The 27,945-nt window shown below is 45.2% G+C and overlaps 1 protein-coding gene across 3 annotated transcripts in view; it reads left to right on the forward strand.

Moving 5' to 3' along the window:
• Positions 1–27,945, forward strand: part of KANK1 (KN motif and ankyrin repeat domains 1) — a 96,474-nt gene that overhangs the window by 44,318 nt on the left and 24,211 nt on the right. For 2 of the 3 annotated variants that reach the window (XM_075019650.1, XM_075019652.1), the window contains exons 1-2: positions 22,824–23,171; positions 24,124–26,778. In XM_075019650.1, the coding sequence (XP_074875751.1) occupies positions 23,102–23,171; positions 24,124–26,778 (2,725 nt within the window). In that variant the 5' untranslated portion in view covers positions 22,824–23,101. Of the gene's footprint in view, positions 1–393; positions 511–22,823; positions 23,172–24,123; positions 26,779–27,945 lie in introns of those variants that run through there. The other variant, XM_075019651.1, reaches the window with a different exon arrangement.

Raw genomic sequence — 27,945 nt, forward strand, 5'->3', positions numbered from 1 at the left:
TTGGGCAGTCTAAAACTTCACATGCATGCCAGCAAATGCGAGGAAGCTGCTGTGGTTACAAGGGAGGCTAGGGACAAACTGCAAAAAAGCTGAGGGCAGGCAAAAAAAAACAAGGCCAATTGCAAATTCAGCTGGTTACATCCTCACTGAGGACAGATCCGGAGCAGTGGTCCTCCTTGGAGGTTGTCGGAGAGCCACAATTCAACTTCAGCCACCAGGACGGCTGTGAGTTTTATGATAGCTAGGACGCTGATGAAGAGGGATATTAACTTACTGCTCTGGTGAAGTTTGCAGTGAAGATGCGACTTTAAACACTTAGAAATGCCTACTGCTTAATGCACCTAACTTCTTAAAAGTGTACATTTTTAACTGCCTTTCTCTTGTCTGTTCCAGGTTGCATGTCTGGTTGGACTTGATGCATGGCATTTGCATGACACCTAACAGCCTAGCTCTGGATGTGTCACTGAGCAAACATGGCCTACTCAGCAAATACTAACGGCAGTGCTGCAGGTAACTAATCGGGAACGCTTTTCCCCCTTTGGATTATTAATTTTTAAAAAAAACCTTATTTCTTAAATTGTAAAAGTAGCACAAAAGGGAAGTAGCTGCAGTTAAACTAAATACTGAAAACTAATTTCCTGGTAGATCAGAGCCTGTCTGTTCCCCCACTATCATCCCCGATAACCTTTTACATATTTGAAGTGTGGAAGGTTGTTTGCAAAGATGTAAGGGCTGGCATTCAGTCGTTCAGCATGCAGCACTCTCTGCTTTGAAGGACCTACACTGGCTTACACCAGACACTGGGAGGCCTAGGGCTTTGCTGCAAAAAGTCATGTGGTTATTATCCTGTGTCTGTAATTAACTTGCGACATTAACCAGCTCTTAAACGTCAAATCCCCAGCCCTTCCTGGTCACCCTTGCTGGTCAGGCTGATTTTTGTTTCTTGCTTCTCAGCAAAACATAAAAGCATTTCTCAAGCAACATCAAGAGGAGGCGTTCAGTTCATTTCACTTTTTCGTTATTTTAAGCAGCTCCTGAGCTCCTGTCTATTTTGGTCAGGTGATACTCTTTGAAACAGATCGCTTGGCATGTTCAAAGGTTGCTGAGGAGGACTGATGGGTCAGGAGGGGGCAGAGATTGCAGAACGATTGGTAACAGCACAGCAGCAGTGTTCCTTCTCTGGTTGTGTCAATATTTTCCCGTTCTCCTGATCACTGCACAAACATAGCTTCAGCCCACTAAAAGCTGAGGCTGCTATAGTGGGATTATATGGAAAATTTCAAGTGCGTGGTAGGAGCTTATGTGTGCTCTTTTGAGACCACCTAATGTAGGTATGATGGGAAATGGATTTATCAATGAAGGCTGGGGTGGCTGGGAGCACTTTGAATATCCTGGGAAGGAACATTAAGTATCTTTTTTGTTGTCCATGTAAACAGAAATTTCAGCTTTTTTTTTTTCTGCCCTAAGGCTCATGCACTCATGTTCAAATGCTACTTGCCAGATCATGACAAACACATACAGAGAATTGGGTTATCTGGTGGATTTTAGCACCAACCTCCTTTGAAAGTATGTTCTGGTATGGAAACATCCTAAATTACTCACTGTGCTCCCTGTAGAATTGTTCTAATTAGTGCAAGGGATTAAAGCATTTTGTATGCAGGAAATTAGAAATATGGAGTGTCATTATCTGCAATTTATGCAAAACAAGAAGTCTTTTTTAAAGGTTAGTGGAAGTTACATGAAGACATTGGAGTGACTATTATCTGTTGGTGATTTAAGGTTAAATCTACCAATGTTGTTAAATCCTCAGACTGCTGAAAAAGGATATTTTGTCCCCCCTCCCTTATTCAGTTAGAAGTATATTCTCCAAGAAAGAAACTATATCCTTTTGTAACCTTTTGTAATTCTTTTGAGAAGGCAGACTTCAAAACCTCTGCTGTGTGACTGAACTGTAGCTGTTTACTGCCTAAACCCCCCCCAAAACTTGACTTTTTTTAGTAGTACGCTTTTAACTTAAGTCATGCAGAACAATTCCCTCTGCTTACAAGGAAAGAAAAATTGTGCATGGAGTGTTACTGATAGGTTTACTAATCCCCCCCCCCCCCCCCCCCCGCAGTAGAATTGTGTATTGAAAAAGTTGGTAGGCTCATGTGTAAGTCTAAAACAAGCTAAATGCTTGTACTGGGGAACTGTTAATGCAAGATGAAGTTTTAGTTTCAGGATTGTTATGCAAACAAGTCTTCTTGCAGGGTAGAAGCTGTTTGTTCCCTTATTCGTAGAAAGACGCTATAATGAATTGCAAGTATTTAATTCAAAACTAAATTGGACAACATTTTGCAGAGGCTGTCAGGACTTGTTGGCTTTGCAAACCCTTGAGGCTGGCGTTCTGACACGCAGCTATGTATGCCCGTGTCTCCAAATCCTCAGCAGTTCATAATGGACAGAGTATTGGGCTGCAAATACCTGTGATTTGTTATCCTGCCCTGCTGCCTGGGAGAGAATGCCTTTGGATGAGCAGGAACTGATTTGGGCGTTGGAGGTATTGAAGCAAGTTTCTTAATTGCACGGAGCTCTAAGAGTGGAAAGACAAACTTCAGGGGTGGTGTTTCTGCACCCTCTGAATCAATCAGCAACAGGAAAAAGAACTAGAAAGACTTGTTATGGACTACTAAGCTGCGTTTATGTTACTTGAATATTTTGGCAAGTTTGACCACACGTTCAGCTGCATTCAAGTACAAGGTGACTAAGGAGCAGTGGTTTGCTTTGGTTAACTCGAGAATGTGAGTACTTGCACTGTTAAATGATTATGCCTATGTGCCATTTCGGTAAATTTTTTCAGTATACAAGCCTATATGGACTACTGCTACAGATAAAATCTGTAGAGGAACGCTTGAATTTGGAACTTGTTTCCAGGAAAGGATCAAGCTGTTTTGCATTTGTATAGAGATATTTTTTTTTAGGATGTTTATGGGAAGTACATTTGCTGTAAATATTTTCAGTGAATGTGTACGCGAGATAAGCTCCAAAGCAAGTGATGACTTTATCATGAAAGCACCTATGATAAATTTCTGTGCCTCTTGCATATCTTGGTAAAGATATGAACTTTAAATGTGGCGAATAAATAACAGAGACTGTGATTTAGACCTCGGTACTGTTTGTCAATAGTTTTGTTTGCTGCTGACTTAAAGTTTTATTGCTCTGTTCCCAGTTTCATTGCACAGAGGTCTTGTAGTGAACTGTATTTCTGTGAGCTTCAAGCTTATTTGTTCATCTTCATACATTTTGGAAGTTGGTTTGAGGCTTGGTACCGATTTTGGATTAGGGTCTGTCAAAGTTGTGTCATCTGCTCAGAAAATAGCTGAAGTCTCTGTAACACTAGTGATAGATAATCGGTGCTTGCAGAAAAAATTGTTGTATTTTATCAGTTGGGTGCTGGGTAATCACAACTGTTTGCAGTTTCAAGTCTGTCTGCCCTGGTGGCATGCGAGCATACTGCTCAGTCTGGTAAACTCAGCAGGGTTAAGTCCAAAGCATGTTGTGCACTCATCAAGGGACCTGCAGCAGGAGCTGGGAAGTACCCTGCACCTGTAGAGAGCTATTGTGAAGCTGGAGTTGATTTGGTGCATGACACAAATTAATTTCTCTTTGCACAGTACAAGAAAAAAAAAAAAAAGAGGTGGTTGTTTCTTGAAATAGTATTATTGTCTCCATTAACCGCTGGGTGAAACTTCCAGTAATTGTTAGCTTCTGTGCTTGCTAGGACTGATGCATAAATCATCTATTTAATGAGGCTCTGCAAACATTTCTGTAGTGGTATCAGTAGAAAGGTCCTCCAGTCAGCTACAAAAATCACAGTGCACACCAGCCTAAAACTTAGCGAGCAGTTTGGAAATCCTTCTGGCTGGATTTTCATTCTGTTCACCAATACCTAATTTGCTGAAACTTTCTTTTGAAAACACATGGTCTGAAAGGCAGTGAATGGTGTGAAATTCCAGTCCAGTTCTACTTATTCTGATGTAGAAAACAAGGAAGCAGCAAAAGAAATATAAGAGACCAATTCAAAAATATAAAGGATTAAAAACTGTATTTGTATCTGTTTTATTTGATTTCCCTAAGCACCTCATGCTCTGTATCCAGAGACCACAGAATTGCCAGTCATCTCTTTTAACAGGGACATAAAAAAGTGTTCTAAGGAAAGAAAAGCTTTTCCAGGTTTCCTGAGTGAGACGGGCTGCAGGGGTCAGTATAGCAAGGCTGTTGCACAAACCCTTTCTTTACTTTGCTGTAAAGCAAAGGTGTATTGTTTTCTGTACACGGTATCTGAGATTTCCCTGATCCTTTCTCCTTCTCCCTTCTGTCTGCACCTTCCCCCTCACTCTTGTTTAAGGGTTTGTGTTTTCATGCCTTCCCATCCCACTTTTAACATGCTTCTACTTCCAGGAGCACTACATCTTATACGGATTCATTTGAACTATTTCCCTGTGTGTTTAACTCCACTATATGCTTTACCTCCTCCTTCGGATTCCTACACAGTTCTTAAAGCAGTGGCATTGTAGCAACTTACCATTGTTTTTACTGTTGGTCTTTTTGCACCTGTAAAGCAAGGAACTGCTGCTGTAATAGCCAATGTGCAGTCATCAAGTGTCTTTGCTCCCAGTTTACTCCTTTCACTTTCAGCCTCCTGGGACTGGGAGATGTCACCCCCAGCAGACCTGGGCATCCACCTCAGCTCTGGAGAGCACGCCAGGGGCTGTGGGACCGCAGGTGGTTTGATGGCAGATACAAACCATGTTGGAGCTGTGGTTCTCCTGCTGCTGCCTGGTGTCCCTCTGGTTATTTTATATATGCACAGTCACTCTGCAGCACCCCATGGGCCTCTGGTTAGATTTTCTTTGTATCTGAGCAGTTTTTTTGACTGCTAAGTGAAGTTATAACTATGCAGTAGTTAGTTGGAGAATGAGGCCATTACAAGAGGCTGTTGCCTGAATTAATGTTGAGATATTAACGTCAGCGTGACTCAAAGAGCAAATGTTTAATAAATGTGTTTTCCATCTGCTGGTATATAAATGCTTAAGCAACTGTTGTAAAGTATTATGAAAACCCCCGTTGACTTATTAACCCTTTTTATTGAAGCCAATAAATAGAACACACGTTTGCTTAGAGCAAATGTTTTTATCATACATGTCCTCTGCATTGATATGTAACAACTCTTAACAAACATTTGTAGACACACTTTCCTTTCAGTTACTGGATTATTTGAGTTAGAGTCTCTCCTATGATTTGTTTTTCCTGATGCATATAATCTTAAGCAATATGCATGGAGTTTTGCATGATTTCCAGCCTAATGATCTGAAGCGTAGTCTGAGAAGAAAGTGCTGTGCACAAGAACACTACCACTATTACTAATTTTAGCAGAATATCCACCAGTTTTCATTACAGACCCTCAGTCAATAAATGGGAACTTACAGACGTGAAGAAGTTAGCAATTGGAAGTGTTTGATTGCTAGGTAGCAGTCAGTCCGACAGAGCCTTTACTCCCGAGTATTGCGGGTGCCAGCCACAAGACCCCAGCTGACAGCCGCTCTCCACTGCTTTCCGGCAGGGTAGGTGTCACCGAGGTATCATCGCACTGCTACTGACACCCCAGACTCTGAGCTTAGCAGCCTTAAATGCGCTGCATTTGCTTAGCATAGCAGATGCAAATGACCAGGGTTCAGGTGAGCCCGTATTTTTATCAAATCAGCCATGCAAGCAAGGGTAATTTGGTTGAGTCAGGTCTGTGTGATGAGAGACTGTTTAGGCCTGGACTTGCTCCCCTGCCATGCTCCCTGCTCCCCTGCCATGCTCCCTGCTCCAAGCCTGCATCCAGTAACCATGAGTTAATGGGGACAGGTGTATGCTGAAGGTGTGCTTTGGCAGCTGGTGGGAGACTGTCGCCATCGGCAGAGCCTGCTGAATTGCCATGTAGTTCTTGTGCTTTCTGGATGGGCAGACGGCATGCAGGGCTGTCACTGGGATCCTGCTCCTGCCTCACCCATGAGTGATCTAGTGAGTCACTCTGGTGGTGCCCAGTATTTAAAAACAAGCTAGGGTGGGACCCTGAAATCTGTGGGGTGAAGGGGGAGTGAACCTCCTCCAGTCATTTCACATCAGCTCTCTCATAAGCCGTATAAGGATTTCCATCAGTATGCTGTAGTACACTCACTGATGCCAGATCTGCCTTAAGGACAGGTGGCTGGAGATGGAGCACACGATCTCACAGCCAATGCCAACTTTCTACTTGAATTAATGCTTTTTTTCTGCAGCAATTGCTAGTTGATACCTGCAATCCAAGGGTGCGTTTGCCGCTGCAACAGAAAGCTTGGAAAGACACTGACTTGCATTTGCCCAACCTAGAGGCCTTTATCAGACTACAGAGGATCAGGGATCATGCATCTTCTACACAGGATTTGTTGCCTGAAAAAGCCCTCAGGCCTAATATTGGAATCTGCTGGAGAGAGAAGGGACAGTAAGAAGTTAGAAAGGATGCAGCAAATACAGTGTCATTAGGAGCTCAGGACATAGCAGTCTGGCCCAGATAGCCCAGTCCTTAGAAATGGAAATTGGATGTGGTGGGAAGCAGATGGCCCAAGACACAAAGCCATATAAGATGCATGATTTGTCCTTTGTCCATTTGTCCTCTGCAGAAGGACAAAGCACCCCTGAGAAATGGAACAGATTTAATTGGTCTTTCTTTTGTTCAGAGATTACTGCAGTTGTGTCTTGTTAAGGATTATCTTCTGCAGCTGCCCAGAAGCTTCTTATATCTCACCTAGACAGAGGACTGTGTTCATTCCTCTCTGACACAGTCTTGCTCATGGAGTAATGCATGCTTTCCTTGCGTGAGCTGTTGAGATGCACATGCATGAGCAGCACCTGGACCTTCTCATGTGGCCTGCTGCTGCTCCCTGTGGAAATACATGCCCTCTACACCCTCGGAGGCAGCTAAGAGTGCTTGTATTTTAAAGCCGATAATGCTCTAGGGACTAAACAGGCATGCCTTGCTGTTTACCATACCCTGCAACCTCACTGAGCTGGTGGTGATTAACAGTGATAAAAGCCCTAGGGTCTTGTGATGGAAGTCACTGGTTTGCGCTGATCTGGTGGCAGTGGGGCGAGAGGTGCCCATGTGGAGGAGCAGCCTGCAGGGCTGGGTGAGGGGCAAGCACCAGTTGTGGGGCAGGCACGTGTCACAGGAAAACCACCAAGAATGAACGTTTTCCAGACCTGAACAATTATTCTCTCTTCATCTTCTTCCTTCCCCCACTCTCAAGATAAACAACTCGGCAAATCTTCCTGTGGCCATTTAACCCAAAAGGGTGTATTTTTCCCTAAAACTGTTCTATAGTATTCCTCATTCCCTTTCCAGATTCTTCTGCAGAAAGCAGTTTATGAATAATGTGTATGAATCTCCTCCCTGTGGGAAGGGAGGGGATTTTGTTGCTTTTAAAAGGATATGGCCCCTCAGGGAAATGGCTTGGATGGAAATAGCCTGACTACAGCTGGTTGTCTTCTGTTCATGAACACTGAGTGCCTGCATTTAGACATGTTCCTTGCAGAAGGGTTACTGCTGGAGCAGAAGTCCTTGGGAAGCTTCTTGTAATGGCCATCTCTTTCCTTCCCCCCACTTTTGTGCCATTTGTAAGGCTTTGGATTAGAGATGACAGAAGGGCAGCCCTTCCTGTATCATGTTTTCACAGCAGTTTTAGGGGCTGAGGGAGCGTTCGGGCTGCCCACGCTGGCATTGCTGCTGTATCTCCATTTCCTTCCTCTGGAAACACGACTCCCCTTGGTGGCAGAGTACAGATTCCTGCCAGGATGTCCCCGTGTGACCAGCTCTGAGCTTTGGGACAGAAGCATGCTTGTGGCCATCCTCCTCTTTCTTTCTCCCATTCCCTCCTCTGATTTCATCCAGAAATTGCACTTACTATATTGGCTGAAAGCGATGGTTGACCTCCGCTGTGGGATGCAGCTTGCAGCTTGCAGTGTCTGGGGGGGTTAGCAGATCAACTGGGTCCAAATAGGGCTCTCCCCCTCCCCCATCTCTCTAGCTCTTTAAAACTCTTCGTAGCATATACTCAGCCTGCATTAGGTATAGTCTCCTGAGATTTTTCTTCACTTGACTCTTCACACAGACTTTTGACAAAACTAAGTGCTCAGACACTCAGAGAGGTAGGTGAGTGTGAGATCCCATCATATTCTTTCATGCTTTCAGTCCATCCTTCCCCATTTACAAAGCCTTCTTCCCTGTAGAAGCAGGTAATGTGACCCTTACCCCCTCTCACAGCCCATCTCTTTTTCTTGCTTGACTCTCCTCCCTAGTTACCTCACACTGTAATGACTGTTTTATGTAATTGTCTTCTCTTTTTATGAGTATACTCCTGTATGTGTTTTCTTCATAACGATATGTTGCTTTCCTTCAAGACACAGGACCTGTCTCTGATATTTCTGTATTGCCCTTCAGTATTTGTTTGAAAGTAGGAGAGGGAGGGATGGAGGAAGGGGGTGGAAACTGTTTTTAATAGCTGGGTTTGAAGGCTTGGTCAGATTAGAGTGAGGATCAAATTAACTGGTAATTGGGAACAGATTGTTCTCCCTATGTAAACCAGACATCACTGGTCTGGAGTAGTCTGTTATGGCTAAGGGGCATGTTTGTTGATGTACGCCTAGCCCCTTCTCTACTCTCTCTTCACACAACTAACTCCTCTGCCTGGAGCACTGTTGTATGGGTTGCAGAAGTTCTAATAATAAAAAGAAAACACTTGTGCAACTTAGCTGCTATTACTGGAATTTCAGGTCTAATCCTAGCAAATAGGTCAAGTTTTAACACTTCATGTACACTGCTTGGTAAATCTGAAATGTGCACCTTTCAAAAAAAAAAAAAAGTACAGTGCAAGAAAATACAATAAAATGCATCGTTGTGGTTGAAAAAGTGGACTGGAATTTGCATATGATAGAATTACAAAGACAAGATCAGAGCAGTCATGTTTTAAGGGATTACAAGGATCAACAGTGTTTTTTCACTTCAAGAAGTCAATGGCTAAGCCCTTTCTCCCCCTCTCCCCTCCCTCCAGAAGAAGCTGTGACTTTAAAATTTTAGATATGTTTTTCCATATCTTCAGTTAAAAGGTTAAAGAAAAAAAAGTGTATTTTAGAATGGTTCTCTTCTGCTCCTGTCCTCATGTTTTTCTATGTGGAGACAGATGGCTGTCACATTGCTTTTAAGCTTGCCAGTACTTGAATGTGCTCACAGGGCTGTGCATCCACTGCATCACCCTTTAGACTTTCATCATTCTCCCTTGACATCATTAGTTATGGTCCTGTTCCCTTCCTCCGCTCTTAGACAGCATGTCTGCCATCCAGGATGCTCATCCTTTCCCTTTTGTTCCCTGATATTCCTCCCGGCCCCTTTCTCCAGTGTTTGGTCTCGCCCTAGCTCTCCCTGAGGACATGCAGGGACCTCTCCGTGGGTGCAGTCCCTGGGGGGCGCAGGGACTGTACCTTGCCCCTGATACCCAACCCTCCTCAGCCTGCTGCTCTGCCTTTAATGCTCAGCAGCTTCCTCGCAACCCATCTTCAGTGCTGTGGAAAATGCACTGTTGACGATTCTGGGAAAATTACTTCCCTCTCCCTTTGCAGAGAAAAGTTGTAAGGCTACAGTGCAACTCTACAAGCATGTGTGTGGCTCAGCCAAACCATCTCAGCCCATAACCCTGTAGGACAAGAGACCAGGTACAGGCAAGACCACAGCAGCGTGAGAAACATCTCTGTGCAAAACTGACTGTAGCATCTCCTCCTCCACTCCAGCTTTACTGTCCTTCTCTGATGCTGTGTAACGTACTATACACATTGTTTATCAGTTACATGGCACATTAATAGTGGACGTGTGCAAAGTCTTGCCCCTGGGTCCCATTAGTTATGCATGGCACTTGTTTTTTTCCCCGGTTTGCGTAGCACTTTCCCTCGCCTCAGCCTTTTGCATAATCAGTATGTTATTGTGGGTAGAAGTGCAGTATTTCTGGGTTAGTAATTGTTACTAGAAATCCATGGTGTTTGATTGCAGAGTTTTGATCCAAGTGGAAAAGAGATGCCTAAAACTGTAGCCTCTATGGTCTCCCTGGTAAAGCTGTGAGTTCCATCCTGCACCCCTTGCCTCTGCTCAGCTGGGAAAGTGGAAGGATGATGACTGAAGGACACGGGATGCCTTCCACGCTGGCAGGATCCACCGTTTGACCCAAATGACTCAGCTTTTTTCAAATGCACGAGGAGACTGTCGCTAGGCTGATACCTCCATTGAGTTCCCAACAGGCAGAAGTTCACTTCGCATCCTTTTCTGTGGCATAAGAAGCCCGTACATGTATTTCCAGATTTGAGACTGTATATCTTTCTTTTACAGCCATGGATTTTTCCTTTCTCTTGTGTTTGGGTTCAGTGTCATTCACTTTTCATCTCTGCAAAATGTGAGAGCAAAGCTAACCCATAAAGCCCTGCTGGGAGCTGCAAGCTGAGTTGCTAGCTCACACAGTTCTAACACCCAAATAGAAACAAGCAAGTATGCCTGACCGTCCATACAAAAAAGAAGAAGAAGAAAAAAAAATTGTTCACCAAATTTGAAGGCTTGAATGGTCTACTTGCTCCCACAACAAGACTTCCTACCATAAGCTTTTCCAAGCAGTTATGTTGGGAGAACAGTAGAGATCATGACTTGCCTCATGACATACAAAATACCAAGCAGTTGAAGTTCATTCTCTGGGAAGCTAAACCAGGTGGACACTTAACAGTGATATGGGGCACATTTTTCAGTTGCATGCTCTCTGTGGGTAGATACCAACTAGTGAGGGATCTAACTGTAGCGTGCAAAGTCTCTCATATGGAGGTTTTGAGTGTTATGTAGTCATTGGGTCAGGTTAATCATCCATAACTATCTCCAGGCTCTTGACCAGTAGATCTCCTTACAGTACTAACACATCAGCTGCTGTCTTGACATTTTGACTAGTTACTGAATACCTCCCAGCTACACCTTTGAAAACACACATTTGACACTGTAACTTAAAACCCATCCCAGACCACCCCTGTCTCAGGAGGTATCTGGGTCACAGGTTTCTGGAAGCCAAGAGGGGAAATGTTGGTGTATGTTTGCTTTCTTCTCACACCCTTCCAGAGGCATTTGCTAGGGAGGAGAAGGTGGGTAGAGATCAGTCTCTGGTCTGACCCGAATGGTTAGCAGGTTTTAAATGATTCTGTGGAAACTGGCTGCCAGATTCTGAAAGGCTATAAAGAAAAAAAACAAACCCACAGCAATGCCACCCCTCTCTCTCCCAAAACAAAATCCACCAAAATAAAAGAAGGAAGAACCCCATATCCAACCTTCACCAAAATGCAACAGCTGTGTTTTTGGGTAGGAACCTGACAGTAGTGTGTTGGGCCAAGCTCTGTGCTCCCCTGGACTGGATCATTGCAGCTGGGCAGAGTATTTCATTCTTTCCAGGCAGAGCCACTCCAGTACGGAGGAAATGGTCTGTTGGAGGCATGGGTTTTAAAGAGCTGCGTTTCATCCATCGCCTTTCACAGATCTATTGTGCCTTCTCTGCCTTTTGTTTTCAAAAGGGGCGTGAAAAAAACTGCTCTTTAGATAAGAATTTACCAGCTGGATGGCTGCCCATACACCAAATCTTACATTCACTTTGCTGCAGACCAAGTCAGGTTTTTTGGTCACGGGGGAGCTGTGCTCTGACCTCAGTTTTGTTTCTACTGTAAACAGTAGCTGAATGAGTTTATTTGGCACCATAATGGTCTCAAAAGCCAAGAGAATAAATACACGTGTGCTCTTTGCCTTTAGGTTTTACTGGTGACAACCCAGACATGTGCCTCCATATTTGACTTGCTGGACAAGGGACAAAGTGCTGATACACATTATGGGTTATTCCTCGCACTCATGGCAGGTCTTTTTCAGCCCACTGAGTTGACCGAGCTTTGACAAGAGTCCACTGAAGGTGCGTGACTTGATGCAGAGCTTGTTCAGATGTCAAGCCCTTGAAACCACAGAGTAATGATAAACAGATGGAACATGTGGAGAGAGCTGCTAAAATTTGTTCTTCTCTAAACAGGATATCATGCTGTCTTTTTTTAGAAAAATGAAATCATATAAAGTTAGAGATTTTTTTTTTCGTCTGAGCAGACTCCTAACTTTCGAGAAGGATGTTTTGGTCATACCTTCTATTCTCATACTTTATCCCAGATGTCACATTTTTTTTCACAGCAGAAAACTAGATGGGTATTTTCATGTTCTCCCCTGCCCAGTGTGAAGAACCTGCTGATGGAGCTAGAGATGCCCACCAGTAACACCCAGTGCTGCTGTGCACTGCTTGTCCTCACCTGGCTGGTCACTCGCTTTGCAGGTTGAAAGACGGGGCCTGAAGGGCAGCGAGAGCAAAGCGTGCTGCAGGCTCCGGGCAGTTAAAAGGGCTGGATTTTTGCTTTTGTTTCCCAGAACAGAAAGCATGGGTCGGGTTTCAGCTGCCCTAGAGTTTTTCTGTCTTTTAAGAGAAACTTCAAAGCATGGTTAGAAACTGTTCCCAAAGTGTTTTTTATGGAGAGCTGCTTTTCTTTGTGGATGGGGTGATTAGAGTGGACACCAAACCAAACCAAACCAAGTTCACATAAAATTCAGTACCTTCATGGTCCATAGATCTAACAAGTTGGCTACATCTAGAGACCTTCTTCAGACTTTTTTTGCAAGCTCATGCTTTATAGTGTATGCATCAATGACTTGTAATTGAAGGAAATAAATGTACAATTACCTAGAGGGCAGGACCTAGTTTATAGTCCAAAAGCTGATGCCTGTAACTATTAAGTATTACTTTGCTTCATATTAAATACCACTGCAGCCACTAGACATGTTCAGGAAACACTTTTATTAGAAGTCTGTGCCATTTTAGCTGAAGGTGCTGTGGAGGACTTGGACCTCTCTCCTGCCATTTCAGCACAAGATCCCACTTTTGCTTGAAGCACAATTCTTCCAATCTGCAGTGATCTTGGAAATTACTTTAACAATTTATGTCTCTTTTTTTTTTTTCTTTTTAACTGTTCTTGGGAATCTGAATGAAAGGCATGGTAATTAAACTTCTCCTTTAGTCCTGTGAAGTCTTAGGACCGTTATCCTTGTTAAATTAGTCTGTCCCCTTGCCCGTTTACTTCTGGAGTCCTTGTTTGGCTATACTACAGCAGCTGTTGCTGTAAGCAGAGGTGAAGAGAGATGGAGCTGAGGCCTTTGAGGGTCTCTTTATGATGCTAAGAAGTGACCCTTTTTGCATCTGGAATGCCAGTTATCTTTAATTGAGTTAATACTTGCTGTTAAGTGGAAACAAGAAAATTGAATATGGAAAAATCAAATATATATGCATCATTTTGAAAGTGCTTGTACGAGCATGAAGGGTATCTTGTATATTTTGGCTGTGTTTCATAAAAGAAGAAAACTGTTTGTGTCTGTAACTTTATACTAAAAGTTTTATTTTTATCCCTCAAATTATAACCTGCATTTGAGAAGCGTAAACAAAATGAGATTGAATGTAACACAGGCAGAATTGCAAGCAGTGGTGGTTACAACAGAGGTAATTGTTCTGCCCAAATTATATCAATGAACCTTTCTGTGCTCTCAGTCCATACGTGGGAGTGAGAAACAAGAGGGGTGGGGGTGAAGGGCTTGGGGAGGAAGGCAGAGCGGGTGGAAGAGAAGTGACCTGAACTTTTAATTCCCTCTTGAGAATTAAATCTGTCTTCACTGGAGGCAAAAAAAAATTATCTTTTTAGTGTGTCATTTGGGATGGTTCCTTTTGTCCTGCTGTCCATTTAATGCATTTTAACCCTTGGGGAGCCGGAGGCATCGTGCAGCATGTGAAGTGCCATGAAGGAAACCACTGGCGCTGCGCTGGGCTGGCTGCCGGGCTGGGACTGTCTCAGGAAATTCCAAATGAGTATAAATAAATGCTCTGTAGCAACCTCTGGGCTCCCTGCCTGCTGATGTGTCAGGAATACGCACTCCCTTTAAGGCAAAGGAAAGTGTGCTTCAGACTTAATTTCCTGAAAAACTAAACTCCGCAACGTCCGAGGGTTTGCTTCTGGGTGGATCGGTGAGTGAGACCCTCGAATGGGCTGGGGGGAGAGGTGAGATGCGAGCGGCTGGCTCTGCTAGTGCTGCGTGCCAGCTGAGAAAAGGGATGGGGGGCACCCCGGGGTAGCACAGCTGAAACCAGCCCTCGACGATGTTATAGGGTATTAAGTTGGGAATTTTTTATTGTTTTTTTTAATAGTGCCCAGTTAGCTGGGTTGTCTAGCAAGCGCTGCTGTCTGAAGGGAGTTTGCACTTGCGTTTTCATGCACCTCTGGTAGCCTCTTTGTTTTTGTTTTTACATACAGAGTAGTTTGTTTCCTTCAACAAATGCAGGTTTTCTGCTGGGAGATTGGTGTTGTGAATGCTCAAGTGAGGGGAGTGCTGCAACTATTTACTGTAAGGCATCATTTCAACAGCAGAAAGGTAACTGTTACCCTTAAAATGGCTAATTTTGAAAATTGTTTGTAGACTTTCAATTATAAGCCACTGTTTTTAGCTATTTAGAATGTGCATAAAGAATTAATTCTAATAATGACCTTTTCCATATTTTCTCTGATGACCACTTTTTTGACTTTTTGGAGAAAATCAGTTCATGGGTCTGAACTATCTTAAGTACAGATAAAAAGCTTTCAGTGTTTTTGGAAAATGCAAATCACTTATGCTTTTGAAGTTTGGAAGGCAACACACGTCTTATCTCACAGAAGGAATCAGTACTAGATTAATATAAAAAAGGGTAGGAGGGAACAATTCCCGGTATTTGAAATACCATACTGATTATGCAGCATAAACCATATTCCTTATGGAGGTAAGCATGTGACAAAATAATGTCCTTCCAGGACTCATAAATACAAATATTTGTGGAACCATTCTTGCAGAAGACAATTCTTCCATTTTTTCCACTCTGTGCACAGCTGTAAGACCAAACTGAAACTGTAAATCAGTTTTAATATTCCATGGCAGGTTTATACCCCAGGAGTCCAGGTTCTTTCCTGATGGTTACTCCTGTTACAATAGCCCTATGTATCTGTTCTCCACTTCTCACCTCTTCAGAGATTTATAGGCACAGAAGGGTAATGACATTATAAATCTAAATATTTTGGTTTTGTGATTCAGTTGTTCTTGGCTAGAAAACAAACACAGCCTTCTTTGCTTGGGCTTCAGCAGGTAACACTGATGAACAGTTGTGTTAAATGACATTTTCAGGGGAACACCTGGCTTGCATCCATGATTCCTTTGGCCCCCTTGGGGAGCGGGGAGATGATGTGGATGAGTGAGGAAGGAAGAGAAATATTTGGGGGTTTGCTCCTCTTCTGCTTTGCCAGTCCTCTATCTGGGTTTTGTGAAGCCCATCCTACCATGTGGACACAAGTCTTGTTCTTTGTAATTATTTTTTCCTTTGTCGTTTTTCTTGTGACAATGAAGTGGTGTAAAGCAACGGGGTGATGTACTGTTGGAAGAATGGGACAGGTATGCCACGTTTTCAAGGGTTGGCAAGGGAAGTGGGGGAGCTTTGGGGTTTCTCCTGTGCAGCAGAGGACAGCAAGGTGCCTTACCAACACTGGGACTCAGCCTTGCATTCATCAGCATTGCTGACTGAAATAGCCCAGATCTAGTGGGATGTGTTTTCGGAAAGGAGGGCGATGGTGGTCTGAAACTGAGCTGCTCTCCTACTGTGTTCGGTAGGTCACATCATATGGCTTTCTCCCAGTCTGCGAGGAGCTTGTGATGGGTATCTACTGTTTGCCGTAACTTACATTATTTTGCCAGGCCTGAGTTAGTCTAGATTTGGAAAGTACCTTTGAACTGAATGCTCTTCATTTGTCACAAACGTGCCTGGAGCCAGTAAGTGTGCACATAGTAGAAAGTGAATGAAATAAATGCTTCAGGGAATGATGAAGGGCGGTTCTCAAGTAGACAAATACTGCAAGGTGAAAAAAATGCACATGGCGCTTGGAAAGAATAAATTCATACTGGTTTGGACTTACCTTGTTGGCATCTGGTTTTCAAACATAAGTAAACAGGACTGAGATGCGCCCCATTTCAAGCCCCAAAGTCAAGGATGACTGTTGACACCTCGTTGCTCTTCCCAGTGATACCTGAGAGAGCAGGAGACTAACTTTACTATGAGGAAATAAGCATCTTTCAGAGGAGAGCATTTTCTGTGGCTGAGCTAACTAAGCCCCTGCCACCGGTTCAGTGGTTTGCTTTCAATGTAAGGCAAGCTCTTCCTTCCTCCGTTGCATTTCTTGACACAGCACATTGGCTAAAGTCGCATTGGTGGAAGATGATTTGGGAAATGCATTGGTGCAATGCAACTAAGGCTGCAGCTTCCTTTTGACTTGCTTGATGGTAGACCTGCTGGTCACGCTCAGAGCCACAGCGGACCCACAGGCTGACTTGTGACAGCAGTTTGCCCACGCGGCCACTGTTTTTAGAGTAGTTTCTACCCACAGGTAGCAGTACTGCTGACAACAGCAGCAGCCCCCGCCATGGTTTCTGCTCTGCTCTTCCTTGCTGCTGGTGGCATAGTTAGCAGAATAAGCTAGTGACTACATGGCTTCCCACCCATGCCCTGCTTCCTGCCAGCCGTAGTTTGATTTCCTGTGGGGGACCTGTGAGTCAGAAACTGGGGTGGAGGCAAAACAGACTAGCCTCATAGCTTTGCGTTTCCGTGGTTAGCGGCCTTGAGGTGGTGCACATACAAGATGTCCCACCACAGAACTGCCAGATCTAGTGCTATTCCCACAAAGTGAGAGCAGTTGAAAAGGAGATTTATTATTGGCCTCAAATAAGGGAGTTGTCAAGAATATAAAGAAGATTCGTGAATTTTGATCAGGGGGCATATTACAGTCACTCTCAAGACAGTTGGTTGTACTTTTTTATTCCCCCCTTCCCCCCCCCGAATAGATTTCTTGTAAGCAAGATTAATCCTTGATTCTGGGTTAATTAATTTGCACAACTTTCTTATAGTCTGTATTTTATGTTTTAAAGGAACTTCTGTTTGAGCAGCAAGCTTGCAGTTCAGAGATTCTAGAAGTAAAAGTTTTAGACATTAAAAAGACTAGAGAGGGTTAGGAGGTGTGTTTTTTGAAAGGTGGTTTTTACTTTCAGCTCACAGAAATAATTTTCAGTTGTGGTTATATGAAGTTCAGATATAAACTCTGTAGGTAACTATTTTTTACCATGTGAAAAAACCTTTAATGATGTAAAAAAAGGTAATGTGACCTTGAAAGACCCCTCCTAACACCAAAAAGGCTTTTACATATATAAATATATGCCTTTGGGTAGCAGGCTGGTGAGCATTCTGAGCACTTTCTATGCGATAACAAAGTGCTCTGGTTTTCGTAGCTATGAACGATAATCAGCATGTAGTTAGCAAACATGTAGCAAAGGGACAAAAATAAGAAAAGCCAGAGTCTCTTCTACAAGGTTAAGAAATGGTTCTATGGTTTAGCAATTGACCCTTGAGGAAGAGGTGACAGTGGGACATCCAGACTAATGCATCCCTCTGATCACCAGTACCAAGGTGGGAGTTGGCTCACTGTTTTTGCTATAATGCTAAGCAACTAAGATTTTTCAGGTTCAGAGGAACATAACTGTTTGAGAGACTGTTTTCACTGTGGGTTGATAAAGTCAATGGAAAAGCCCAGTTAAGTCCACAGAAAGACTTTTGATGCTTTTACTGGCATTTGCATTGTGGCTGTGATTGTTTTGAGTTTTTCTTCTATTGTTGTAATGGTCCTACTTCTTCTGGAAAGAGCATGGGATTAAGACAGCAGATCCATTCTTAAAATGCCTTCTTTTACCAATGTTGTGTGGTAAATGTGGCATTGTAGCCCAGTGTCCTAGGGTTTTGCGTTCACAGTGCAACCAAAACACAGCAGCAGTCTGAACCATCTTTCTTCAACATTGCTGCTGCTTGTGTTCATTGACTTAAGGCGGTGTCCTTAATTTACTTTTGTGAGGCTTACCACTACAAATACCTGAGCTGGAGCTTCTACATCTTGAAATAAAAACCTGTTTATTACGTAGTGTTGTAGCTTCAGCCCTTCTCTGTTATTATTATTAGGGAAGCCGCTATCCCCCATTTTTTGATTACAATCCCCAACCCAGAGCACTGAGTGTTTAGATGTCAGATTTAAAAGTCAGCTCCCCAGTTGGGCTATTGACACATAAATTTTAAAAAGTAATCTAAAAACCTTATAAAAATATTTTACCGTTTTTCTGCTCCTTATTTTTCTTTGAGATTAAATTTGTAGCAAACATTTTACACTGGAGATTTATTACTTCAGTAAAATGTGCAGTAAATGTAATTCCTGTGTAACAGGAGAATCCTCTGCATCTGTAACTGTGGGGTTGGTAGCGGGGTCTGTCATCCTGCTCTGGCTGGGGCGTTTTGGTTTGGACTGTAGTACCCCATACCTGACAGCCTCAGGTGCAGCAGGAGTTAAATCCCGTTTGCTCCAGGCATAGCTGTGGCTGAGTAATAGCAAAACAGATTATCATTCTTACAAGGTGGTATTTATTGGTTGTTTTTCCATAGCAGAAAAAGAGACGAAGGTGTAATCATCAGCCACGTCTACACTATAGTGTAGCGTGCTGGGCAATCGTGCCATGGCTTGTACAAGCTAAGCTGAGCTGGGTCATCGCGGCACTCCAGCCTGGCACTGCTGCAGGGGTGGCTGAGGCCAGCACCAGAACATCATCATGGGCAGCTGCGTGGCCTGACTGCCCTGTGCTGCAGTGGCTCTCTTCCTTTTGGGAGAAGAGCAGCCAAATGACGCAGTCTGCGCTCCACACCTGCGGTGTGCTTCATGCTACCGCTGCGTGCTTTAACTGCAAAGGGAAAAATAAAACACTCAATGCTCCTGCTGTGTCTGGCAAAGTACAGAAACAACTTTCTGTAAGTGTTCCCCTCTCAGTTCTTGGAATAAAATAAAAATCTGACAGGTTGTTTGGGTTTTGGGCTTTTTCCCCCGCACCTTTGAAAATACTGGAGAGCTAGGCTGAATTGTTGGAGATCTAGTAATTTCATGGCATCTTCTGTATATTGCTAGCCAAAAGCAGGCTGATTAAATGAGTGTGCTGCAAAGCTAAGGTCTATTTTCCAAGTGTCTTTTTTGGTTTTTTTTGTTAACTTACATTCAAATCCCAAGACCTGAAAAGAAGAATGAAAGAAAAATTGTTAATTATTCCATTCTGCTTTTTCTTTTTAAACACGAGCTCAGCCTCCTGTGTTCTGGTTCTTTTCAGAAGGTGAGGCTGACTTTCATTTATATATGCCAAAGAACAGATAGAGAAAAGAACAAAAGTAGTATCAGGGGTGCGAGGAGAAGGGAAAAAGCAACAATTTCTTCTCTCTTGCAGTAAAGAATCAAAAAGTCAGAACTGTTTTTTTTATCCCCTCTTTTCCCGCCTCAGGTAACCTTTCAAACTGAAGTTGAGCATATAAAAATACTGATTTGACTCTGTTTATGCCAGCTGTTGCCTCTGTATTTTTCCTCTGCAGCATTCTTCATGAATTGTCTTATGCCATAATTCTGGAAGGAGACTCTGTTATTCATAACATTATTTCAATGGAAAAGACTTCTTTAATAGCAGTCAGATCCAAGATAAAAATGCCTCAGAGCAGATATCATAACCAGATGGTAAGAAAAGGCTTTAGATGTGATGTCTGTATTTTTCAAGGCACCTTAGACTTTTAGCTTCAGAAGTACATCTTCAGTTGCCTCTCTTTGCTCTTCCTGGACCCTCCAAGGCAGCCCTATGGTAAAGTTTTCCAAGTCTGCAGAACCAAAACTGTATGTCTGCCCACATTTTCACTGCTTTTCTCTCCCTTAGAAGTCTTGAAGCACATCAACTAAATGTTCTATTTTTTTTCCAGTTCTCCTGGTCTGGGAGCAGACATGATTAGGGTGGACTTGGGTAGGGCTGACTCAATATTTTAATATACTGATGTTCTTGTGTAGTGCATTGGATAGGATATAATTTAATAGAAGTTGGCAAGACTGGAATGTTTGGACAGAGCCAGTCCCAGCAGTGCAGGAGGCGAGAATTGAAGAGTGCATTTTTTAAATGCTGCTTGGGTCCTGCCCGTGGTTGTCCTGCAGCAGGGAAAGGGAAATGAAGTCTTTGCATACTTCTGGAGAAATGCATTAATAACGACAGTACCACAATGAGGCCTCTGTGCTTCACAGAGTGTTTTACTTCACAGGTACTGGCCTAAAAGCATGATGTGTTTGTGTCTCATTGCATTTAAAAACATTCCAGAGGAAAACAGGAGTGTCTGCAGCATTTTCACAGACAAAAGTGTATGTGTTTGTGCATCTGCACATACTGTTTCAGTGTAACACAGTGATGTGATTAATATTTGCCTCAGCTACTATATAGACTGGGGAATAGTTCTTCTAATTTTATCTGTGCCTATGATCAGCTGGCCAAGGATGAGACAACACACCTAACAAGAGCGTTTGTACTGCCTGGTATTTGCTGCACTACTTCTGTGTGTCTTGGGGTGACTGGGGTAGGAATCTTTTGCTCACTTGAGGTCTCTGGGCATGAAGACTCCTCTATCTGGCTGAAGGGCAAATAGATACAGCTTCCTCTGAGGTACCTGCTTGTGGAGCATGTCGTACTCACCCACCAAAGCTAGAACTATGGGCATCCATGGTTCATCCAGGACCTAAGGGGCTGAAAGGAAGAAGGGCTACACTCTTACCAGGTGTTTATTCATTTTCTTCTTATTTTTTTTTCTTTTTGAACCAACAAAATCATTTTTATTGCTTGAAAACAGCTATGCATTTTGCTTTGTTCCATGCTTAACAGGCAGACCCATGTTGGCCCTTTCTCTGAGGCAGCAAAATGCACAAAGGCTTGGTGCAGCTCCTGCACGCTGCATCAGTGTTGTGTTGTTAGTGATAGATGCATGCCTGATTGTCATTTGTTTTAACATATCAAGAAACATCTCCAGAGATCAACTCATAATACTGGGATTGTATTGTTGGAGTGCTCACTGTGTTATTTTAAGGAGAAGAAATAGGCAGTCAGCTCCACACAGTCTCATGCTTGTGGAGCAGCAGATATGAGCTGTGGCCTGGTAGTGCTGCCAGCTTAGGCTGAGGACCAAAGGGATTTCATTGTGAAGACACTGAGCTGCCTGTAGGTGTTGTGGAGCAGTTTAGCGAGAGATTCAGTGTCAGTGTGATTATTTTTTTATTATTATTTATTTTTTATAGGTTTCTCTTGAGCAATCTTAATACCATTCCATGAAGAAGAAAAAATGTATCTGAGATTCCAGTTTGGCTCTCATAACTTAACATGAGATTTGCATGTCTTTTTAGAGGTTTTATGAATATTTTTCCAAAGACTCATTAATTCTTAAGTCCTGGGACTTCCAAAGAGTCTGGTCCTCCCTCCCCATCCAACACTTAGACATTGTGCCCAAGGACAGCTTAGAGGAGCTGCCTGACTTCACTGGTGTAGTGATGGGAGAATCGGAGATGTTGCTGGGTAGGAAGACAAGGACCAAGACAAGCAGAGGAAAGGAACTGGGAAAAACGGGAGAACAGGTAAAATTGATGGAGCTTGAATTTACATGGGCTGGGTGAAGTGACTAGAACCAAGCCTGGGATGAGGGGCGAGAGTTTAACCAGATTTTGGGTTAGAATTGGTGGAGCAAGCAAATGGATGTACGTAGAGAAAATGGGTGACAACTCCGAAGTGTGGGAAGAAGACAGAAAGAGACCAGAAGACTAACGGGGATGACGGCCAGTGTGAGAGTGGGGACAAACCCAGGGTGTGGGTGGGAAGGAAGGGTAACCATCCTAGGGTGAGGAGCTATGGGGTGTGGAAAGGAGAGCTGTCTGTCTGCGGGAAAGGGAGACAGGGTGAGAATCTGGGAACAGAGCACTGAAACTGGGGAGGAAGAGGAGTAATTTGGAGAGTATGCTCTGTCTCATTCTCTCCCTGTCAGTGGGAGTCCTGGAGACTTTCTCCCAGCCTGACATTGAGACAGTCCTGCTGGAAGGAACTGTGTGTGCTTATGTGCTTAAATTGTGCGTGTATGCATGTATTTTTGCTTCCACTCTGGTATTTAGACGGCTATTTTGGGTGCATCTATAAGTAAATACCACAGCATACTGAGACTCTGGTCTTTCAGCAGAAACATGCGGTCGGGGGGGTTGTTTGTGTCTGCTGACCAGTCTGTCCACACTGCAGGACCGAGATACCAAGGCGCTCAGGTCAGCCCCACTTCTGTGGCTCTCACTCGTGCCTGCCTGCATCTCTGCCTCCGTCTCTGCCCTACTCCTTTCCCGTGCCGGGGAAGGCAGGTTTTCCCTCAGCAGCAGCTACTGCTCGGGGTGCCCTGTGGTAGCCAAAAGCGTAAAGGATCGCCATGAAAGCAGTTACCCTGGCTGTAGACAAAGCTTTTTTTTAAGCATGCCAAGGAAACTGGAAAAACAGGAGCTCTCCCCCCCCCCCCCCCTTCTCCCAAACCTTTTCAGTACAACATTAAGTCACTTCCTGTAGTTGCAGTAAGTCGAGAATTTTTTTATTTTTTTTTTTTTTCCCCCACCGCTCCCCCCCTCCCCGCCCCGGCTTATATTCCTTTAAGAGGACGCGGCTTCCAAACCTCGCCTTTTAAAAACGAAACGGAGCGAGCAAAAATTCTCTTCCAGCCACGGTAGCCGCCTGCTGCGCTGGGCGGGCCCGGCGGGCCCGGCGGCGGGGGTCGGCCGGCGGGCGGGGGGAGCGGGCAGGGCCCCGGCCCCGTCCCCGTCCCCGGCCCGTCCCCGGCCCCGTCCCGTCCCGTCCCGTCCCGTCCCGGGCGGAGGGCGGGCGCTGCGGAGCTGGGCGGCGGGGCCGGTGTTCGCGGGTGCGGGCGGCTCTTCCTGCCTTATGGGGTGAAGAAGGAGAAAGCCGGGAGGGAGGCAGGGCTTCGGCGTGTGACACATGAAGCTGCGGCAGCCATACGTGGCTGGAAAATTTGCAGTGTGGGGGCAGAGGCATGTGGCTAATTCAGGTAACCAGAAAGCTGGCTTTTATTATTCCTCCAGCTCGTAACTCGCAACAGTTGGTTTTCCCTTTTCTCCCCCCCCCCCCCCCCGCCCAAGTGGGACGGGAGGAGCAGGTTGTATAGCAGCGCTGCATATAAATACTCAGCCCAAGGAAGCCCAGCGGATCTGGTGAAGTTTTATTTAGATTGCTTTGGGGACAGGCGAGTCCTGTGTCTGGAGGGCACACAGGCTTTCCTCACGTGCGAGGCGACAGTCTCCCTCAGCAGTGGGATTTGGGACCCTGCTAGGAGGGGGTCGCGCTGCCCGTCTGGGTGCTGGGGTATTTGTGCAGTTTAAAATGAAAGAGGCAGAGGCGCTGATGGAAGCGATGTGAGCTGAGGTGAGAGCAAACTGGTATTGCTGCTCTTGCGGCAGCAGTTCCCGAAGCCATAAAACGGGAGCAGATCTGCGTAAAGTCTAATGGCATCGGTTGCATAAGGAGTGGGGTCGGAGTTCCCCTCTCCTGCTCAAAGGCACCCTCTAGAGAAGTTGGTCTCCGGATGATTCATGCGGTATGTTGTAACCGTGTGGTCTTTACGTGACAGCATAGCATGTGTGAAAGCCTGGTGTGACGCGGGAAGACTGGAGGGATTCGGGGAAGGACAGCTTTGAGCTACTAGCTGTGCCACTTCTGTGCCCCTTTGTTAACAGACGCTATCTCTGTGTATGCATGTGTACACATTTATGTGGGTATGCACTTCTCAGCGTTTGAAAACCTACTGATTAACTTTTTAAAAGTTAATCGGGATTTAGTGTTAAGGGTCAGTCAGCGGAAAGCTGGTCTGCTCGCTGAGCTGCTGCAGCAGTTTCTGCCTCCAGTGTGCTGTGAGCACCCGTCTTTCTGCGCTTGTGTTTCAGCGCGTAGTTTACTGAGGCATAGTTTCTTTTCCAATGCTGATTTTGTTTCTTCTTTTCCAGAAAAAGAAGAAGTTACTATAAATGGAGAAGATGAAAAAGAACGGAAAGACCCCTATTTTGTGGAAACACCTTACGGCTACCAGCTGGACTTGGATTTTCTGAAGTATGTGGATGATATACAAAAGGGCAATACCATTAAGAAACTAAACATCCGAAAGAAGAGGAAAGCCGTACCAGCCTCGGCGGGTACCAAGAACTCTGGTGGCCAGTGTGGTGGCTGGACCTCCACGGAGTCTCTCTCTTCGTCGAACAGTGATGAGAACAAGCAGTCTTGTTTGGCAGCAAGGAATCAAGTGACTTCATCCATTGCTGTGAGACCCTCAGTTACCTTTGAAGCATCTCCTTCTTACTTAACCGTCCCTGAGAGTAAGCAGCTTCCTCCTCCCTCCCCCCAGCCTCCTCGGCACAACCTCCATATAACAAAAACCCTCATGGAAACACGGAGGCGACTCGAGCAGGAGAGGATGATGCAGGTCACGCCTGGAGAAGTCCGCAGGCCCCGGCTTTCCAGCTTTGGAGGCATGGGCTCCACGAGCTCCCTCCCCTCTTTTGTGGGATCCAGCGGGTACAGTCACATGTCTCAGCAGCTGCAGAACGGGTATCAGGGGAACGGGGACTACGGCGCCTGCTTCAGCTCCTCCTTGGGCAGCTCCATCCGTCACAGCCCCATGAGCTCGGGTATATCCACGCCAGTCACCAACGTGAGCCCAGTGCATCTGCAGCACATCAGGGAGCAAATGGCAGTTGCCCTCAAGCGTCTCAAGGAGCTTGAGGAGCAAGTCAAGACCATTCCTGTGCTGCAGGTCAAAATTTCAGTCTTGCAGGAAGAGAAGAGGCACATGATGGCCGAACTCAAAAACCAGAGGAAAGCGACTCAAAATGACACATACGGTTTCAGAAAGCGATCCTATAGTGCGGGAAATGCAGAGCAGTGGGAACACATGTCTCAGGTGAGAAGAGGTGGAGAACTGTACATAGATTGTGAAGAAGAGGTAGAGAGTGTGGAGCAGAGCTCTCAGAGGATAGAGGAGTTCAGGCAGCTGACTGCTGAGATGCAAGCCCTGGAGAAAAAAATCCAGGATAGCAACTATGAAAGTCCAGCAAACCTTCGGGTGAACAGAGAAAGCCTGACAAAAGAAGCCCGATCTGTTGCTGTAGGTGCTGATGAGAACATGAACGATATGGTTATATACAACAGATCTGTGAGGCAACACAAAGAAGTAGCTGTGGGGACAGAGAAAGAAATGAGAGAGTCTGGGGTCGGGGTGACGGAAGCCATGCTTGGCTTGTCTACAGAGGTCGAGAAAGAGATAGAGCTTCAGCAGCAGACCATTGAAGCCCTTAAGGAGAAGATTTACAGACTAGAGGTTCAGTTAAAGGAAACGACCCATGACAGGGAAATGACCAAATTAAAACAGGAGCTGCAGGCAGCTGGGTCTAGGAAAAAACTGGATAAAGCTGTGATGGCTCAGCCCCGTGTCATCAGCAGGATGGTGGAGGCCGTCGTACAAACGAGAGACCAAATGGTGGGAGACCACGTGGACATCGCCGATTCGTCAGTGGGAAACCACCTGCAGACAAGCAGCATCGGCACCTCCTGCAGACCTGCCGTGCGGAGCGTGGCTGCGGGCCCCGAGCTATTGATGAGCCGGTGGCTGGTGAGGGAGAGGGCAGAGGTGCGAGACCAGGGCACAGGGAGGTCCGTTGAGCTGCGCAATAAGGCGGTGGGCGCAGAGACAAGCGTCTGTGAGACGGGCATCAACACGGAGGAGCCAGCAGGCGTGCCGAGCCCCCGCCAGACGGCGTGGGCAGGCGGAGCGGTGAGGTCTGTGGGCTGCGGGGATTGCTCGGTGGATGTGATGGTTTGCACCCCCAAGGAGTGTGTGTCCCGTGAAACGGCCACAGAGGCTGTGCCCAGGGCAGAGGCGACAGTGATGGCCGTGCCCTCTACAGCTAGCCGGCAAACCAACACTGCTCTGGAGATGGTGAGCCAGTGCACCGGCACAGAGATGGCCTCCCTGGCGGACTGCGGGACGAACACCGCTCTGCGCAGCTGCGATAAACAGACCAACACGGAGAGTGTGGAGACGCGGAGCGTGGCAGTGGGAGATGGCCGGGTGAAGGACATACACGCATCTGCTAAAATGCGTTCGGTTGGAGTGGGCACCTTGCTCTCCAGCCACCCTGGCTTTGAAAAGCCCTCTGCAGTAAAAACCAAAGACTGTGGTGTTGGGCAGATAAACGTTCATGAGAACTACCTGGTTGGTCTTAAAATGAGGAGCATTGCCTGTGGACCCCCTCCGTTGCTAGTTGTGCCGGCTGGTACCAGGAGCATCGGTGTTGGTGGAGAGTCTGTGTGTGAGCCGGTGAGTGGTCTGTTGGAAAGCCCTCTGCCTCCACCTGAGCTGAGGACGGGCTTGGATCACTACATTGAGCGCGTGCAGAAGCTGCTGCAGGAACAGCAGATGCTGCTTGCTGAAAATTACAGTGAATTGGCAGAAGCCTTTGGGGAGCCCCACTCCCAGATTGGATCTCTCAATTCACAGCTCATCAGCACCCTCACCTCCATCAACTCCGTCATGAAATACGCCAGCACAGAGGAGCTGCGGAGCCTGGACCTTCAGAAGCAGTGCATGGAGAGAAGCACCACGTCAGGTAAGCCCAGCATCCAGGTGCACGTTCGGTCCGATCCTTGCCAGAGCCACAGGTCAGTCCCCGGTTAGGCTCTTGCTTAGTCTGGACGCAAGTGTGTAATCCTCCCCGATGAAACGCAGAACATAATGTTGTTGCTAGACGTGCCCATTGGGTGTTGTCTCCAGCCCACCGCTTCTAACTGAAGAACCAGAGGTGGTTTTCTCTTTCCCAGTCCAGCAGACTCTGAAGGGCCTGACGACGATGGCTCTGACCATGCAAGAGAGGTATACTGCCGTACAAGGTGTTGGCACTGTTTTATAACTTTAATAGTATTCGAGGTTAATGCCTGTGGGTTTGGAATTTTGTCCTTCCTTTAAACTTGGCATGCAGTTTTTAAAAACTACAGTGTCAGATTTGACAGAGGTGAAAGTCACATTCAGCGTGTGTATCAAACTGACTTGTTTCCACTGACGTTTCCCTGGGTTTTGTAGTGTTTCTTCCATTGCCTTGGTTCCCTGTGCCTCTCAGCCAGAGAGCTGTGGGGTGCTTTCCCCCAGGGGAATCAGCAGGGCTGATTGCTTTTTAGTAGGCAACTCCAGAACGCTTCACAGAAACCACATCTTGCATCTTCTCTGTTCCAGTAACTGTTTGTCCTAATCCCTAATTACAACCTCCTGTTTGAAAGGCATAAGCTGTAATTACTGCTGGAGGTTTTGGTGACACTCAGGAAAGGCAAGAATTGAGATTTAAATACTCCTTGCATTTTATTTATTAACTTTAAAATCTATACAATTAATTTGAGGGATTTCTTTATTCCCTGGGGTAAAGTTGCTTACTTTTTTGTTATTATTTTTTGATGTCTGGTAGTCTATTTTAAAACTTAGACTTTTTTTCTAATACCTTGTTGGTGACTCCAACGACATTACTATTAAGTTTATAAATGTTGGCTTACTGGAAACCAATATGTAATGCCTAGCAGTGATTGTTTGATACTGTCTTCTTGGTCCTGCCATATAGTGACTGAAATGAGAGGTTAAGGAAATGGGAAAAACTTGTGCAAATTCATCTGTAAAGTGGGTGCTGAGTTGGAATAAAAATCCTGAGCAAATACCATTTAATGTCAGCATAGCATTATTGGCTAATGCACTGCTATATAAAGCTCTTGCCGCTTATCTACTGTCTTAAAAT

The sequence above is a fragment of the Buteo buteo genome, chromosome Z (assembly GCF_964188355.1).
Source record: "Buteo buteo chromosome Z, bButBut1.hap1.1, whole genome shotgun sequence".
NCBI classification, from domain to species: Eukaryota; Metazoa; Chordata; class Aves; order Accipitriformes; family Accipitridae; genus Buteo; species Buteo buteo.